This window comes from Crocodylus siamensis, chromosome 1 (genome assembly GCF_052110815.1).
Source record: "Crocodylus siamensis isolate JL-2025a chromosome 1, ASM5211081v1, whole genome shotgun sequence".
Taxonomy (NCBI): domain Eukaryota; kingdom Metazoa; phylum Chordata; order Crocodylia; family Crocodylidae; genus Crocodylus; species Crocodylus siamensis.
In genome coordinates, this window is record NC_143395.1 from 114,188,805 (window position 1) to 114,208,561 (window position 19,757).

The 19,757-nt window shown below is 41.1% G+C and overlaps 1 protein-coding gene across 1 annotated transcript in view; it reads right to left on the reverse strand.

Annotated features, from left to right (window-relative positions):
- The window catches only part of EPM2A (EPM2A glucan phosphatase, laforin), a 63,653-nt gene that overhangs the window by 38,537 nt on the left and 5,359 nt on the right, over positions 1-19,757 (reverse strand). Inside the window, exon 2 of the mRNA XM_090031466.1 lies at positions 2,033-2,207. Coding sequence (XP_089887592.1) covers positions 2,033-2,207 — 175 coding nt within the window. The remainder of the gene's footprint in view (positions 1-2,032; positions 2,208-19,757) is intronic.

Below are 19,757 nucleotides of genomic sequence, written 5' to 3' on the forward strand. Positions count from 1 at the left end.
ACTACCTTTTTGTAAATGAACCAGCATTAATAAATATATTCTGCTCAGACAGATGCCACATGCTATCTTTTGTTGGGTTTCTTTGAGGCTGGAGTGAATGCTGCTGGTATGCCAAATATTCTTGACAGGTTCCAATAACCTCATTAATAAAAAAAACAAAAAATTCTTCCTAGTGAATTTACATATAATGACTGTATTTGCATGCAAGCTTAGATGCCTCTTCTCACCTCAAAACTCCATGTCTCTAGAAGAATAAGCAAGGGATCTCCCACATCGAGCTGTGAGTTTGATTAGAATAAGGAACTTCCACATCTAAATGTAGGGCAGCAGAGGTAGGAGTACTGATCTTCGCAGAAATTGTTAGTGCCATTGAAACAGTGGCACATGTATGAGAAGAATGTTAAGTCAGCTGAAATCAAGGAATAAGTTACATACTTCTCCAAAACTAGGATTTTCTTTGGGGCAATTCATTCCCCCAGCACAGATACAGATGGTTTTGCAAAATTATCATTCTACAGATGTTAGGGTTGCTTGTGTGACAGATGGTGCTGAGGAAGAAGTTGATATCCATACCAAAGCATGAGAGTAATACATTGGTCTCATAAATCGTAGTCTCAGTGCTGGACAACAACAATCTTTTCTCCTGATACAGTACAGATGTGCGAGTATTGCGTTCCATCAGTTTCCAATTCATGCCATGGAGTCTTACCGCAGTGGGAACAAAAAGGCAATTTAGTCCCATTTTTTTTTTAGCAGATGCTTTATGAAAGATCTGCTTCTGGTCACAGAGGACCCTCAAAAGGGTTAACAGGAATGATTGTACTAGAGTCCCACTAAGCCAGAGCCTTAAAAAATGAAGATCTAGAACTAATAAAAGCCGAGCTAATGAGGGCAGTTCTAGACACAACTTGTGCCATCATTAGCAGGATTCACTGCTTTGCAAGAGAAGTAATATTTAAAATCCAGGATCTTAAGATGTTGCGTACTAAAGTCCTGGGACCAGGAGACATGTCATATACTGCCACAACAAACAGTACTTGGCAAAAGATTCCAAACCCAAACACAAAGGACCAAAGGCTAAAGGGCAGACACTTTACCTGCATAAACGGTGTGAACACATGCAATACAAACCGCAGTTTCATGGCTGTTTTCAGCTGGATGCAGTAGGGCTGTGCGAAGCTTCAGTCACTGATTCCATTTGAAGGAAATTTGGCCCAATTTGCCAGCCTAATCTCCGAATCAAATCAGGAGACCCATTTATTTTTCTGAATTGAATCGGAAGCCTCTGATTCTACTCAGAGAGATCTGACGATTCGGCCAGACACAACTTTATATATGCTTTTTCTATGTACCTCGAGGTACCAGGCATGGCTCGTGAACACTGAGATGGTGGGGCAGACAGAGTATTGGAGCATCCCACGGGAGCAGGGGCAGAGGGTCTCCCCCGTGCGCTCGGTGACAGACCTGGAAGTGGACCAGAATTAATTCTGGTCCACTTTCAGGTCTGCCGCAGAGTGCACAGGAGACCCTCCCCCCTGCATCCCAGCTCAGCCACTGGTGCCTCCTGGGTCTGGGCAGGCACCCAAGGTCCCCCCATGGCTGACGGGTCTCCACGCTCCCATGGGATGCTCCATCTGCCCCACCATCTCAGCGTTCATGAGCTGCACCTGGTACCTCGAGGTACGTAGAAAAACAAACAAACATATGCTGTGTCTATGGCTGAATCGCTGATTCTCCAAATCAGAATCAAACCTTCAGATTCAGCCGAATTGAATTGGGACAGTAAACTGAATCAGTGAATCAAATCACTGTCCCCTGAATTGAGCTTCATCCGAATCAAATACTGCCCACACACCCATGGCTTGCAGCAGCCGGCATGCTTTCAGGGGCTGAAGCCCAGTTGCAGCTGATAAGTGACTGACAACAGGCTTGCAAAGATGAAAGACTGCATGTCTATGCATATCCCTGAACCTGCTACAGGTTGCCTAAAAACTGACCCATGTCTTAAGAATTAATATATTATTCTTATTACCTGGAGTAATGCATGGCTTGATGGCCTGCAATGTTAAAATAGAAGTCGGTTGTGTGCTTCATCTCATCAGTGTGTCCAGAAACTTCAATCCAGTGTGCTATTGGGAGGCAGTAAACTCCATCTACAAAGTTGCTTTCATTGTAAACGCAGCATCGGTCATGATGAGGTCCATTACCTGAAACAAAAGGAGCAATGCAGACAGCATGAGAATTAACACTGTCTTTATAGACTCAGAGAACATGCAAATGTAAAGCCTTTTGGGCCAGGACTATTGTTTGCTATTTGTCTGGACATCATTTAGCAAAATGCAATGCTTAGTACATCACTTGGTTGGCCTCTACACACTGCCAAAAAAGTGTATTCAAGAACAACTGAAAAAACACCTTGTAGAATAAATCATAAACAGTGAACAGAATCCCAAATGATTAACACTGCATGTTTTAAGTTATAAAGGAGATATAAAAAAGTTAGATGCGTTTTAAAAAACAAATATTTCCATTTAAGTTCCACCTTTACTTAACTGCTAATATCCAATTTCAAGGCTCTGTATTTCCTTTGCAACATTTGAGGAGTCCACTGATACTTAAAGAAGGCCTAATCTTGAACAGGAAATTTTTCTACTGTTACCAACACCAGTTCAGCTTCTATTGCAGGAGCAATGATGAGAGCTCTAGTATAGATAAGGTACTAGATTCTGAGTCCCATCCTGTGCAGACCTACCTTGGGAAGTAAAGAGGAGGAGAGGAAGAAAGGTGGACATGCAGCCATGCCCATATTAGTACTCACATTACTGTGGTATAGACACAACACTGAAAAAAGCAAACTCTCTGTCCAATTTTAGACACATATATAGGTTCTAAAAATGGTGCAAGAGAAACTGCACATTAAAGTGTGGCAGCTTAAAAAAAAACAAACCTTCCACTTCATTTTATAAAGTTTCTAGCTGTCATTTTAAGACCAGATTGAGAAGGCTAAATTATGCTACCTTCTACTGCTAAAAAACAGAGATGGCCAAAAACATTTGTAACTCTGTCTCCACAACATGTTAACAGAGTACAACAAAATCTACATTTCTAGAACATAAGGACACAGACTGGGTAACTGTCATCAGTACTGGCTGCCTAAAAAACTGGTTGGGCATAAAAAAAAACCCAGTATGATAGCTCAGGGGAGAACAGAAGATGTATTAGTAACCCAGAAGTAACAAAGTGCACTCCTCACAGAACCCAGACCACACCGCAACTTATTTAGAGGTGTTAATGTCTCCAATGGCTGTTCCTAAGGTAGCACACCTTGCCTTAGCCTCACAGCTGGACTCCTCATCTGATCGTTATATGGGACTTCAATTAAAGGGCATACATTTTCCTCCAAGAAAGCCATCTTTAAGCTGCACATAAAATATGTGGTTCAATGAATAACCAAACCAACAGCACTGCTCTCTCGTAAATGCAATAATATGCAATAAAACAGTTCTAAAAATATACAAATGCAAACTCATATTTATTTACTTTCCTCTTTTTTTGGTCTGGAATAATGCTTAATCTATCATTAAAACTTCTGATAAGAAAAATCAATTTTCAGAACTATTCTCTTCAAATTTTCAGCTAACAAAAGAAGAAAACATTCTGAGATTTGTATGCATGTTTTCCAATATTAGAAAATTAGTATGGAGCAAAAGAAAGTCCTAAAGAAGATAATGATTTGTATTTTGCCACTTATTTGACAATCTAACAAAAACACTATTTTGCAAAGGTCTAATAAATGGAGAGTCTTATTGCAGGGAAATTGTATTTGTAAAGTATAATTTATAGGGACAAAATAAAAAGAAATATTTCAGTAGACTCCCTGAGGTTGTTAAAATAGACTGAATAACATAGGGGTCCTAAAAGGTAATAGCTTTATAATGGCTGCTTGTATAGAAAGATAATGAGCACACTGCTTTCAAAGCACTAGTACCTAGCAAGTAACTGTGTTTTAATCCATTATAGGGAATGAATATATTAATAATAATAAAAAAAGAAAAAGAGTTCTAGAAGCTCCACCTTGGAGACTGCAAGTGGCAGATGTAGCATGGAGGAAGAAAGATGTATGAAAGAAAGACTGAGTAGGAAAATTAGAAGGATTAGAGATGAAACAAGGCTTCTGATTTTATTTTATTACATTTCTAATACATGAATGATTGATAAAATATCCCTTCTTTATACTTTCTTTGCCTTGATCTGAAATCTACATTTGGGTAGGTAGCTTCAATGTGTCCTAGAAAGGAAATATGAGCAGAGGACAAGAGCGTTAAATAGATTCCCTGTATCAAAATGAGAGAGAGTCTGTTTTGATCATAGGCAGTTTCAGGACCACTAGTGCATTCATCTTGCATAGAGATCTCATTTCAAACTCTTTTTATTTGAGCTGAATTGGGTCATGTTTGTGATGAAAAGGTTTTTCAAACACAAAAAAAATCATGTGACTATATATGCTTATTTGTCATGCTCATTCTCTTTTTATTTTTAAACAGTGTAATACTCACAGCCATGTAGGAATTACGGCAGATTAGAAGTAATCTAGTGTATAGTCTGGTTTTAATATAAACCTGTTATAGTTTTATTTTCTTAACGATGTCAGAACACTTCTAAGTAAAAAATACGCCTGAAGGACTAGCAACTCAAGGTGCAGCTCATCTATGACCCCACTTCCAAGCACCACACTAAAGGAAACTTCTTAGTCTATTAGCATTGAAGGAAAAATACTAAAGCAAATGGTTAGATAGCCAAGCATTTTAATAGTATAGCTCAATTGTGAACAGCACTTTTATGCTGCTGTTTTTAAACATAAAACAAGGAACACAAACATTCAGCATGAGAAACTACTTTTCTTCTTGCCTGCTCCTGAAACATTATATTCCATACCCAATGATATGATATAATTTCCATTAAAATAAAGGTAATCAAGACCAGTTTAGAGCTATGCATTTTATATATTTTTATTTAATGTTTCATTGTATGTGCTTTTTTCTTACCACTTCAAATAGCATTTCAAGACAGCAGAGCACATCAATAAGTACTATTAGTGGGGAAATACTATGAAAGTTTATGAACACTTAAAGCACACACCAACTGATCCGGGATTCTGGTTTTCTTTGTTTAAAAAAAAAAATCATAAATTCTCTGATTTAAAACCCCATATTTTTCCACTATTAAAATGAAACACCACTGTGTATATAGGCATCGGCTGAACACAATATTTTATGCCCTTCATTCCCCACCCACAGCCCCCTGTCCTCTCCAGCCCTGCTGGAGGGGGTCCCCCACTGCCAAGGCTACAGGGCCAGGTACCCAGGTCCAGAGCCCCCTTCCCCCACAGCAGCACCTGAGCCCTGGCTGCTGGCCATCAGAGACAGCAGCCGCTTCAGCTGAGTAGTGTGCGAAGCCCAGTTCCCCCTCCTCAATGGGAGGCATGGCTGTAGCAGAGCCTGTGGGTGACGGAGCAGGGGGGCAGGTGCAGGCTGCCCATTGTGCACTCTATCTATCTATAGATAGAACACACTCCCAAACATGCCTTTCAATTTTTAAAACCATTTCAATAAATGGAACTCTATTGTTTAGCTTCTGTCACATTTCTAAGTCCTTTCTGTTACCTTTTATTCTTTTTCCTTTCTCATCCTATGTCCCTATATCATATGATTATTCCCTCTCCTCTCTCCTGCTCCCAATCCACTCTACAATCTTATCTCTTCTCTCATATTAGCACGGGCACACCTCTCTCTTCTTTTCCTTGTAAACCATCACCACAACTCTTTCTCTTTGTTTGCCTCTGACAATTTCTGTCTAAACCCTGGCCTTTCCACTCTCCCAAGTCCCTCTCCTGCTCCTTCCTTTACCTGCTTGGCTCACCAAACTATTACTCAGATTCCTTTGCTCTGCTCCACTCTAGAACACCTGATTTAAGTTAGAAAAACATCGGATTTATGTTCAGGCTTCCTTCCAGTCCTATGAATCTATGATCTAGTTAGGGATGGTTCTGCTTTGAGCAGGAGGTTGGACTAGATAACCTTGGTTCCTTTCACATCTCATTTTTTATGATTCCCCCGCCTGCTGCTCCACATTACCTAATTTCAGAAATGTTGTTCAAAACAGGCTGGGATTGGCTGGAAAGGGGAGGAGGGGCGGGGGTGGGCAAGAGTGCCTGTAAGGCAGGGAGGCACGTTGTCACCAATGATTTAGGTAGGACCTTCCCTACTTATAGGCTGGGGCCCTGGTCTTTGGAGAGCAGGAGCTCAGCAGGTCTAGAAAATCAGGGCCCTTTCAAGTGTCTCAGCTGAACCCTGCAAAAACTGGAGTGCCCAAAACAGTGATTTGTAACCAGAGCACTCCTGGTTTGATGCTATGCATCAAAGCAAATGTTGGTGGGGGGGGAGGCATGTCTCCCTTGCATGGGGAAGGAGAGGTGTCCTCTGCATCCACAGAGGTTCTGCTAAATTCCAAGCAGTTCCAGAGTCTAAAAAGGTGTCTAAAAGCCTTGGGTCTAAAAAGGTGAGAACCACTGTCCAAAAGGGAATGGCTGGAGGTGGTAAGTGGAGGTCACTGCTGTCAGTGAACTTGGTGGGGACTTTGTGCAGAGCTCTCTGGGCAAGGAATGCTTTGGTTTGCTGCTAAGGGGTCCTAGGAGACTAAAAGAAAGGTTTATGGTCTCTTTACAGAACATGATCCTGACACATATTAAGAACCTTCCAATTCATATTGTGACTTTGCAGCTGCTCGGTATCTGTCAGGAGAAAGCCAACACTTCTCACATTAGTGATAAATAAAGCTTCAAAAAATCTGTTTTAAATTCTCTCTTTATAATGAGAGTATGCCTGGGTATCCTAGGCACCTAGTTGAAGTTGTACCCACACATATATATCAAATCTTTGCAGCTGAAGGAAAGGGTTGCTAAATTTTCTCTTTGCAATTTGTTGTTGTCTTCAGTTGCTTAAGGCAGTGGTTCTCAACCTTTTTAGACTCCAGATACCCCTCATTAGACACCCCTCATTAGACTCGAGGCACTCCTTGGAAAATGTCAGTTCTTAGTTTTCACTTATTTTTTGACTACAGAAAAATAGAACACTTTTTCTGTTGCAGAGAATTCAGGAAGAGCACAGCAGGTAAGAAAGTTTTTGACACTATTTTTATCGAAATCTCTGGGTTTATCTTGTGAATCATGTTTGCACACCTAACAGTACTAACGTTGTGTTGCACCTTTGAAAGGATCTCAAGGCACCCTGAGTGCCTTGGCAACCTGGTTGAGGGTCACTTTCTTAAGGTTTCTCTCTTTTGCCTTTGTTGGATCCTTTACTTCTTTAATGTTACATTTTGGATTACTTCATCTGATTTACCATGACATCTTTTCTGAGTTGCTTTTTTCTCTCCTCACCCCTTATGCTAGTGCTGTGTTTCAGCTGCCCAGAGGTCTTTGGTTCTAATCTTATTTTTAATACACCCAGTGACTTCTTTGGTATTTTCTTTTGATCATCTTCCATGTGCATCAAGCCTGGAGCCATATGTGTAATCCTGCAGGCTTTGAAAGAATCCTGTTTGTGAAGATGGATTTGTAAGCAAGATTTTGCTGATTGCTTTGTTTTTGAGCAAATCCCTGTGCTAGTGGATTCCACTGAACAGTGTCTGGCAGCAGAGAGAACCAGCAAACAGGATGCAAGATGCAGATCCTGGTAGCTCAATCATCAAGGACATATTTTATTTTGACTAAGTTACTCTTAAGGATAAGTACTTTTGCTTTGATGTGTCATTCTCAAAGATGGACTTGTAACAAATCAAATATAATTATTCTAGACCTCATTTAGACAGAACTCCAGAGCACTGTATATCATTATTCCAGAATGTTTATCTGCTCATAAACTCTTTTCTTCTTTAATTAGAAAGGCCTACAAGATTGATTAGAGAGGTGTTCAGATGATAAGAGCTGGATTAAATATTTGAGCAGCATTGTACCTAGCTGGATTCTGTTTCATAATTTTTTTAGAAGGGTTGAGAGTTTGCTTTCCAAAAAATTAAGCCAACATTTTTTCACATGGAAAAAATCAATACAATCAAGATTAAAGAAAGAGATTAATTTATGGAGTGGTCTTGACTTTAAAAATATCTCCTTTTTGGTGTTGTGCATGGCCCATTTCCAAAATACATTTGTGATTTATTCCCTAAAGAGAGCTGAGTTTAAATTTAACTTAGACATATTTTTTTTTAGTGCTGGATGTTAGGAAAAAAATGCGTGAAAAACTGATGTTTTGGCATTAATAGGTCCCCAGAACTTTGCTGTTGCTTCATACTGGCTTTTCTTGAACGTAAAAATAAAACTATCACATTGCACCAGAACCATTATTTACAATATGTTTTGCAGCCTGATCAGTGGTTTGGTACCAAGTGCTCTGAAATATCATACAAGAAAACAGCCTTCAGTTTTGAGTCTGAAGCTTCTGCACTATTAGAAGTGCTGCTGAAGCAGTAGTACACACATGCTTGGCAGAATCCTTTTGCCTGACCCTAGGTAAAGTCTTTTGGGAGTTTTTAGGAGGGGCTGCATGGGGACAGTGATAGAATTGTGCATTGTTCATCAGTAGCAGATGTCCCTCTGATACTTGGATGAGCTTGGACACGTGTGATTTGTCACAGAGTTGCTGTGATCTAGGTAGGTGGTTCTTCCAACTCAGACACGGAGAGTAATTGCACCTTCTTGAGTTTGACACAGAAGATTTAAGATCCCGTAAATCCATATGCATCTAGACCTTTGATTGTGTCATCTTATTTTCCCAAATGCTTTGGAGCTTTAAGAAATCAATAAATAATGCTTTGTTTTGAACTGCAGATGTATGCTGGCTTCCTAAAGGAAACTTTTACAAGGACCAGTGATATTGAACTGGGCCCTGGTTCATGAGTGGGAACCAGGGACTAGTGTGAGAGCTGGTGCAGGAAGCCAGATGTGTCATCTAATGAGGATATTGGGGAGGAATTAAATTAAGCCTGTGGCACAATTTGACATGCTTGCATAGCCTGCATTGGAGAAGAGAAGTCAAGGCAACCTTGGATGTTGGGGCAGGGATTATAAATGGAGTGGGAGAGGAAGAAATAAAGGGATCATCTGTGAATGATCTCTGTTAGTCTCCTAAATTATCCATGTTTTCCAAGTACTGGGTGCATCTACAATTTAGTAGTTCACCATAATTACAACACATTAAGTATAATACCTGTACTCAGAGGTACTAACTTCATGTGTCATAATCAGTGCTACTGCATGCACATTAGCACCAGTGCACACTTTCTAAGTGATGCTAATGCGCAGTAGACTAATTCTGCTGCATGTTAGCGCATTAGCACAGTTTTTTGTGCCATGCTAATGCTCAGTAGAATTAATTTTCATGTCAACACGCCCACTGTGTACTGCAAAACTGTAAGAGACTGATTCTAGTGATGAGCATTTTTTTTTTAAATGAACTGGTATGATCAGTTACCTCAGAGGATAATATTGCTTATATTTGCTGCTATTTGTGTTGATAAGAAGGGCAAAGGCTAAGAGATGTAAATTTTACGCCCTTTTAAAAACAAGTTATAAATTGCAGATGAATGCTGCCTCACTCCTTCAAATTTGTGCCATACAGCTCTGAATAAGTAGAACCATTTTGTTGTGTTTGTCACTTTATAGTACCTAAATAATTAACAGTCATCCCTTGAGAAATTGTGATAGTAGAGACATCATGTAAACTGATCCAGTGATCTTTCCTTTGTTTTTACATCCCTTTGAAACCATATATTGTTTATCTTGTAAAACAAGCATGTGTTGGGAGAGATTTATCCTGGAGGTGCCCTCATTTGGATTAGATTTTAAAACGTGAGATCCTGATTGCTTGTGATAATTAAGGTCCCTTGGCACTTCTCAGAAGAGAGAGGGGTGTGAGTTTCAGTGTCTTAGCAAAGTACTGAATGATTAGTTTTATTCAGTGTACTCAAGTTAACTTTAGTTTCTCTTGGATACAGTAGACTTTCCCTTCCTGTTTATGCCTGAAAAGTAGGTTGTTGCCTATGAAAGCTCATGCATCTCTGAACCAGTTGGTCTCTAAAGGCAGTGGTTCTCACCCTCTTGGGACTCAAGGCACCCCTCCATAATTTTTGTGTACTGAGTGGCACCCAATTTCAAAAACAAATCTATGTATTATATTACAGAGGGGCCAGACAGTGGAGGTGGGGCATTGGCCAGACAGAGACCAGCTTGAACCTGCCCTTGCCTACTTATCATCTTACACCTCTCTTATCACCTCACATCCCATGCTCCCTTCAAAGGATCACTTTTATAAAGTGCTTCCCTGCCCTGTCTCCACTTCACTTCAGACTAGCATGGCTAACTACCTCCCGTTCTGTCTGGAGCTTGTTCTGTGCTCTATACCAGGGCTGTCCAACTTACTTGGCCTAGTGGGTCAGATCTGGTCTGTGGGGTTTCTTGTGGGCAAGAGGATCCACTTCTGATATTAGGGTGGCAACTTGTCAGTGCAGCTCTGGAACTCGGGGAGTGAATGCCACTGTCATCACTTGTCTGTCCCCCTCCCCCTTTTCCTCCTGTTGCTAATTTGAGTCTCCAGCAGTGACCCTGAATTTGGTAGTGAGTAACAGTGCATGGGAGCTAGCAGTTCACTGCTGGTTTCTGGATCATCACAGTGGTTGCAGGCACCATGCCAGGCAGCAATTTAACTCCTCTCAGGCTACAGGAGGGCTGTCAGTTAGACAGCCCTGCTCTTTACCACTGACACATTTCAGTGTGTGCAGGGGGGATTCATATCTGTATATAATGCAAATGAATAATAGCTGCTGAAGGAATATGGTGTTGTTTTGAATTAAATAATATTGTATGCATGTAAGAGACTGCAGTTTGTTTAAAAGCTAAATTACAAAAGGAATTAGGGCAAGATGAGGTTGATTTTTAAGGTCTAGAAAGAACAGGAGATTGTTTTGTTTATTTTCCTAGCCCACTGATTGTTAATAGTGGTCAGGGAAAGTCAGTTCTGACTCCTGACCCCAGTGGCTTTTCTCCACCTATTTATTTAATATTTATTGGGTAAACAGCAGTGGGATAGGGTTCTTTTTCCCCTCATTAACAGCAGTGAGTAGGGGCAGAAGCTAGGGGCCCCTCTCTTTTAGGGTGGCATCCATCTCACTGAATTACCCACCTGCTGGCTTGGTTTTCTGGCCCATGTACCTTCCCTGCCTAGCTACCTAATGGATAGTCCTACAAAAAGTGGGTTGGAGACCTCTCTGTACAATGCCTTGTGCTCTAGTTAGAGCACTTTGCTGGGAAGCAGGAAATGCAGGGTCAAATGCCCTCTGGGTGCAGGGGCTTTAGAACCAAACTTCCCCCGGAAGTAGGTCTGTTTTGGGGTGCTCTTGCACTGTGGTGCATAGATATTTTCCCAAATTAGATTTATTGCTATGGTGTTTGGCCTCTATTGGTATCTAAAGCTAAGCTGTGTTTAACTTTATCGTTTCCATGTTGGTACGAATCCTAATATTTGCTTTGAATGTATTTCTATAATGTGACTGTCAAGCAATTACTGAGTCAGTCAAGTGAGTACTGATTAGGCATCAAGGCTGTACCACAGCTGTTCACACCTAAGAGGAACAATGCCTGGCTCACTGAGGAAAAAAACTCCGAGAATTCAACGTTTGAGGTGGCTGTGCATATTGGTCAGCCAAAGCGCGTGAATACATATGTGAGCCACGCTTTATCTCAAACAGTGGTGGTTTAGATTATAAATGGAAGAAAAATTAGCTGAGGAGAAGTCTAATCAGGCTGATATTTTACTTCATTAGGGAAAATAAATGAAAAACTATTTCTCTCTGGAATAATTAATTGTTAAGGATATTGGATTAGTAGTCTATATGTCTGAAAGGAAGTAAATATTTCCTAGATATAGTAGGGACAGGAGATACATGAACACCTGGCCTAATAAATGGATGTGTATCTGGAGGGAGAAAGTTATCTGCATAATATACATATACTCCCCAAGAATTGAATAGAACAATATAGATGGATGGATAAGAAGAAGATAATTAAGGCATGTCTTGAGATGGAAATCGTTATCTAAGGATTCCTGGGGTGATTTAGCCCCCCTGGCTGACAGAAGCTGGGTGGTACAAGCTGCTTGCAGAAAATCCTGATGTAGTCAGATCCAAAAGTGGTATTTTTAAGGGGAAAGTTCAGGGTAAGTTCATATCTAGTTTTTTTGTTCTCATGTCTTAGTCTTAATGTACAGTCACTGTTTTTCTGATGTGTGTCATTTATTCAGTCTATCTTTTTGCTGTCTCTTATACCTTACTGATAGTCTGTGCTAGCTGGTATTTTGGAGCAGCTGTCAATTCCAGACTAGTTACTCCTGTGGGGATGAGGACCCATATTCATTCTGAACAATCCAGACAAGGTTGTGATTCATTAACCTACCAAAATGTCCTCTGTTAGAGCTGGTAGGAGCTGAACTGAGACAGATGGAACTGAGTTAGCTCCTTTGTAAAACTCAGTTTATTCTTACTGGTCCATCGTCAGACAGTGGAGAGATATTTGGACCTAAAGGACAGCCCTGAAGGTGAGAGAGCAAGTGAGAGAGCAAGCGTGTGCTGGGCAAGTACCCTAACCAGTAAACTGTTGGGCTAAAAGCTGGATGTGACCTCTTCTCCTCTTCCAACCCCATTTCTGCCTAGCACATGCACACCTGAGGATCCTAAGTCCATCACAAAGGGAAATTGAATCCAAACTGTAAGTGGCAAAACTTGGATTTCTGTGGGTGCATCTACATGTGTAATTAATGTGCATGAATAAACTCTGGAGCTTATTGTAGAGCTCCAGAGTTTATTGCTCCTGGGTGTGTGTCTGCATGTGTGCCTGGGAGTGCAGTACATTGATTCAGGTCAGAGCAGCCCTGGCTGGCAGGGGGTTCTGGGGGTCAACCTGACAGCCCAGGGCTGCTCTGACCTGGCTTAGCATGCCACAGGAGGGGCTGGCTGGGGCATGAGGGTGCTTCACTGTGGGGCTAGCCAGCAGACAGCCCTGCACTGAAGCACCCTCGCGCCTTAGCCAGCTGGGACAGCATCTACATGTGTGCTGCTGTGGAATTTTTTACTCCACAACGGGAACTTGTAAACGCTGTAAATACATGTACTATCCTGCTGCATAGTAAATAAGTTGACTCCGGGCACACGTGTAGACACACAACGTTTACTGTGCAGCTAGTTAGTCATCTGCACAGTAAACATCTCCCATAGATGTGCCCTGTGAATGTGTACATAACACTTAGGTACATAAAGGTGAAATAGGATTCAGCCTTAAGTTGAAAGAGAAAGGGAATGTTTTTGTGGTTACAGTCTGAATAGGAACATAATGCCAGAATGGCTAAGGTGTGAGACTGAGCCTTGTACCAAAGGCTGGCACCTCCAGCCCCACCCCCTGGTCAGCTCTGCTATAAATGGGTGCTTTGATTTTGAACTGGGACATCGAAGGTGGCTGGATGTGATGGTAAACCACATCACTCCCTTATGTACCAGTAGCCACATATATTGATGGTATCTTAACTATATGAGCCCTGTGGGTTACAGGTTTTGACAGACTTTTAATCTGTTTTTGATATATCCAGTGATGTGGGAAACAAAGAAAAGGATCTGAACAATGGTAAAGTCAGATAGATCCTTAGTAAGGAGGCTTATGCTATTAGGAATCAAGGCTGTGAATTTGTGGGAAAGTAAAAGGATCATTGGGTTCAGCCCCCTGCATGAGCAGGAAAAACATCTGGGGTCAGGTGACCAGTCATCTCAACCAAAGCTCTGTCTACCCAGGTCTTAAAAATCTCTAAGGATGGAGATGCCACAACCTCTCTGGATAGTCTGTTACAGTGTTTTATTACCCTCCCAGTAAGAAAGTTTTCCCTATCTAACCTGTTTCTCTTGCTGCAACTTGAAACTTTTGCTCCTTGTTCTGTTATCTGCTATCACTGAGAACAGTCCAGCTCCATCCTCTTTTGAAGCCCCCTTCAGGGAGTTTTAGGCCACTATTAAATCCCACCTTAGTCTTCTCTTCTCCAGACTAAATAAGCCCAGTTCTCAATCTCTCTTCAGAAATCATATCCCCCAACCATTTTCACTGCCCTCAGCTGGACTCTCTTCAATTTGTTCACATCCTTTCTGTAGGGGGGGCCAAAATGGAATAGATTGGACACGAAGCTTTCTTGAGCCGTAGGCGTTCCTGCCCCTAGAAACTCTCAGTCCTTTCACGGGCTTTGATTAATGAAAAGGGAGGCTGCCTTTCTGTGAGGTCCTGTTGCTTGGACCCTCTACTGCCATCCAACTGAAGGCTGCTCCTCCTTGTGCTTGGCATTGCTCAGGGAAGCACAGTTCAGGGTTAAACTGTCCCATCCTGTCACTTCCCTCCTCTCTTCCTCCCCCCCAGCCAAGTATGGCTCCTGCCTTCATAAGGTAGTCTCCCCAGATCTCCAGCAAACTCTGGCTTCCCTTACAAGGAACCACCATTCCTTCACTACTATGCATCCTGGTCCTGAGAGTCAGCTGGCCCCAGGGAGCAACTACGGAGGACAGATCAGGCTGCTGGTCCATGGAACTGGCATCCTCCTGCCATCTGAATTCAGCAGGTCTTAGGAGTTACAGGAAGTGATGCAGCAACCAGTATTAGATGGATCAGGCAGCAACACTGGTCCTCCATGCTTCTCCTGGAAACAGATGCATGGGATAGGTACATCTATCCTACATACCTGTTTCTGGGAGACACCACATGAGGTCAGACTGGAAAAGGCTGCAGTAGGACCAGGGACTTCTGTCTCCTTAAAACTTGTCAGAGAACCCTAATGCAGGCAGAGTGACCTTCCAGGTTGTGCAACACCCCTAAGCCGAGAAGCACCCAAGCTGAGAACCACTTCTGTAGCAGGCAGGAGACAGTAAAAAGCACCCATGGAAGCTATTCTAGGCCCTTGGGTAGAGTGGCTTCTTAAAAGTAGCTGTGGAGATACTATGTACCCTATAGGAGAAGGGTTCCTGTCTTACTCAATCCCTTTGCATCTGACCAGAGATTTTTTGAGTTTAGGTGCATAAATTTTTCCCCTTGCTCCCCACTCCAATCAGGGTCAGAACAATTTCCAAATTGTATTGGAACAGGGACCCACTCTTAGAGTTACTGTTACATCTTCTGGGGACATAGCAGAAGTTATTTATGTATAATACTTGTGGATACCAGCCGTTATATATGTCATCTTAAACATTACCCAAAAATACATTAAAAAAAAAAAAAGGTTCTTTTACCAGGAAGAAGAAAATCTGAGTTTACAGTAAGACTTCCCCTAAAACTACCACAAGCACCATCATAAGCAACAAAAGAACAGAAAATCTCCAAAGACATTTTAAAAAATAGGGGAAAAAATTAAAAGATCAGTAGGGAATAAAAGTGGACAGAAAATACTCTTCAAGATGAGGGGGACTGCTCCTCTGAATGTTTCCTTGATTCCTCCTCCTAATGTTTGTACTAGGGGTGCACTGATAAAGATTTTTTTTTTGCTCATACCAATGACCAATTATTAACCAGCCACATCAGCTAATAGATCGAATAGCCAACATGCAGCCTGGCAGGTTAAGAGAGCATTGTCCAGCCAGTGCTCTCCAAGCTGCTGGGCTGCATTCCTGGCAGTATGCATGGCAGCTGTATGCATGCATGCAGCATTTATTGGTGACATTATCAGCTACACCGGCCAAAAAAGGTCAATTGCCAATAACGTCAATTTTCCTTTTATCAGTTCCAGTCTGATATGGACCAATATATCGGTGTACCTCTAGTTTGAACTGCTCTGGACAAAACCCTTGGGTTTTATTTTGGGCCTGATTCTTTCAATTTGGGCCTCACTGTCTGCAAGCAGTACAGCATGGTGTCATTATTACAGTTTATTATAATTGGACTTCCACTGATACATATACAAAAGTTTGCTTATCTTTTACATCAGACCCTGTTATGAAAGTCTCCCTGCCTGTTTAACTGTTTGAGTGAAATTCAGTCTTGGAAGGCTTCAAATAAGCTCTGCCTCTATCCTACCAAGACCAAATTCCTATTGACTGTTAAAAAAAAAACCAAAATACGGAAGGGCTGAATTTCCCCCACCAGAATTTAAATAGGTCAGCTATTTTGGCAATTGCTTTTGGTAAGGATTCTTAGGGCTGTTTTAGACTCCTGACTCTTTAATGTCTTAACAGATTAAGTCACTGAAAATTCAGTTTGTTTTGATATGTCTGCCAAATGTTGCCAACACAGCATTTGATTTCCATGTGTCAGACTGAATTGTTATTCCTGTGTTTAATAAAAGTACCCTAATTACTATGTTTTTAATGCTGGCTGTCCTGCAGTTTCAAGAGTGTACCTCCATTAGACTCAGGAAGTAGCAGTTGGATCTCTTACACTGGTTAAGTAGAAAGACTATTTATTTGTTGCATTAGCAGCACTAACTCCTTATTGATTGTCAGTTTTCTTTTTGTTTGAAAACCAGAAGATTTTTCCTTTATGAGCCAGAACTATATGACTAGTTTTCTTTTCAAACAAAGTATCAAGAATTTGAGCTTAGAGCTTCTGAGACTAGAGAATAAATTTAACAGATTTCTTGCTATCTGAGGGACTTAAAGGAAATCACAATTTCAATCCCCTACTGATTCAGAAGACACATCTGGGAAAGTAATGTACTCATTAGTATCTGATACTTGCCGATCAGGGAAAATTATTTTTTATTAGAGGAAGCAGGGTTTTAAGTTTGTTGGAGCCCATTCTTTGGAGAGCTGACATATTATTTTATCAGAAGGATGGGTAATAATAGAAAATTTTACCCAGACACAGGTTGGATCCAAGATTCAGGCCACTCAATCCCAACAGCCTCCTTTTTAAGGATACATGTATTTAATACCTTTGATCAGATTTTAAGAGAGGAAAAAAGGAAAGACGAGCACATTTCAATAATCAAACTCCATTATCTGAAATTAGAAACACAAGAAGTTTTAAAACAATTATCAAAACCTCCTGTTTAAGTATCTCTATAGGTGTGAACAGCACAGGTTCGTCTTAGTAGGAACTGCTACTTTACTCACAATGCCTAGTCAAATGTCCAGGCTAATAACAAAGATCTAACCAGAAAAGCAATTCGAAGAGAATTCAACTAATGCAAACCACAGATACTCCCAAACAGATGGTGCAGACTGTGATGAAGCAAACAGATGCTAGAGGAATGCATGACTAAGCAAAATTTCTAAATAGGGTCTACCTAACCACTTGAAAAATTGACATGGCATTATTTTCCATACAATGATTTATTTTCCATTCTATATGGAAAAGCTATTACAGCACAGGTAGGCTATGGGCTACTACAAAATAACAGCAACATAAAACATTCAACAAGCTTTCATCTACCTAGTTGTATAAGTGAAGTTTTATTAGTTTATCTTAATAGTACAGGCCTAGACCATACTCACAATCAGATATAAAGGGATAATAAACTAGTTCTCAATGCCATCATAATCAGTTCTAATGACGCTCCCTCAAGGAACTACGCGATATTTTAGATTTGATGTGATAAAACACTATATGCTATGGTAAACTGAACATTTACCTGCATGGGCTCACTAAGACATGGATTTACTAGCAGTTACAAAAGAGGAAAGTATAATTAATTCTGTGACTGATTGCAAAATTATTCTTTTTTTATTCATACCAAAGTTTTCACAAATCTGAAAGTCATTAAAGTGTTTAACATTCTCTCTCTCCAAGTGGCAACAGACACACCATAAAGCACTGTATATTAACAGAAGTATTCTGCTGTCAATATCCAATTACATGTTATGTTCCCTCCCTGATATTATCTGTTTAAAACTAAGTTATGTAGGTGGAGCAAATAAAGTCCTAACATGCCATTAAAAACAAAACAGATCACTGTAAACACTGAAACTAGTTAAGAATGTCATTAATCTGTACAGGTTGTGGAGGCACTGGCTCTACACCAGTAAGAGGGTGACACCTAGTGGGAATCAGACCAGCAAATAAAACACAAATAGTAAGACTGAAAAAGTGTATTTGTTATATATAAACAGCAATTTTTTTGCCAGTGAGAAGCCATTAGCTTCACTCAGTAGATCTGTGGTGGGCAGAAAGAGGCATAGGAGGTGCACCTCAGAAAATAGGAAGAATGACTCGTCTAAAATTCTTCTTCTCCAGAGCTACTGTGCAAGATCTTCGCTTGTGTTGTACCCCGCTACCTTAAGGGTTTAGAAGGGGAAGTGGTTTTTTTCCAATTCAAAGCACAGCTAGGCAACCATCTGTTCCTTATTCTTGTTCCCCTGATCCATATTATAGCACTTGATATTAGCTATTCCAGTATGGAGCTACAAGCTCCACAGGAACCCCATAGGTCACATCTTGGGATCTCTTCCTTTGTACTGCTCACAAGGATGATAGCATATGGCCCCACTCCAGAGCAAAACTGCTGAAGCTACACAGTCTATGTACCATGTAGCCTTCTGCTGAGTGAGCAAAACTGGGACAGAAGAGCTAAGAAAAAAAACAACAGAAAATGAAAGAGCAAGTAAGACAGGAGTAAAGGATGCAGAAAGGGAAATGAAAAAAAAATCAATTGGAAAGCAAAAAGATATTGGAAATGTGATGGAGCACAGTCTCAGGAGATGCAGGGAATGGGAGGAAAGAAAGGACATTCACCAACCCATCACAAAATGATCTCCAAATTAAACCAGTTACAGGGCTTCTTTTTCTCTTTACATAAAAGCAGCTTTGGAAAAACTGCAATTTTATCAAGAAGCTATCTTTCAGTCTGAAATGGAATGGCTGCAATCAAGACAAAGGGATGTAGTGACTTGCAACATGGATAGGATTTGAAAAAGATGGGCAGGGGTCCCCAGAACACAAAAGTAGGCAGATTAGCATGAACAAGATATAATTCTTTTTCTTAAATGGTCACTTTTTGCCAAAGCACTTCAAAAACAGAAGGCACCATGCACAATAATTATATGTATTAGGAGAGCAGAAAAAATAGTGTGACCGTAAATGGTAGATCTCTCAATCCTGGCTGAGACAGGCATTATGCACTATCACACATTTCCCCACACACAAACTTGTCAGGCTCTTCCATACCGGGAGCGTATACGCAAGGCATTTACTATGGAGTTGATGAATCAGCTCTGCAGTGAACATCTTGGCACCTACACATCTGACCCTATTAGGCTGAGTAAACTAATAAACTCTGCTACCTGGTAGTACTTGGTGCAGCTGGCTATGGTATGCTTCAGTACGGGGGGCTGCCTGCCAGCTAGCTCCATACCTGGAGCACCCCCATGCCCCAGCCAGCCCCTCCACAGCACACCAACCAGGGAGGGAGCAGCTCTGGGCTGGCATGCTGACCCCCATGGCCTTCTGCCATCTGAAGCTGCTCCGACCCAGCTCAGCATGCCATAGTCCCGGCGCACATTCAAACAGTGCACCCAGGAGCAATACGCTCTGGACTTTATTGCTTTGCATTAATTGCAAATGTAGACACACTGACTTGCACCGCTCTTTGCCGTGCCACAGGCAAAGCCTACCAAACTATGTTAATCTAATGGTTGTGTGACACGAACACAATTTAAGAAAAACGGAATCAGCATTTTAAAATACAATCTTCAAC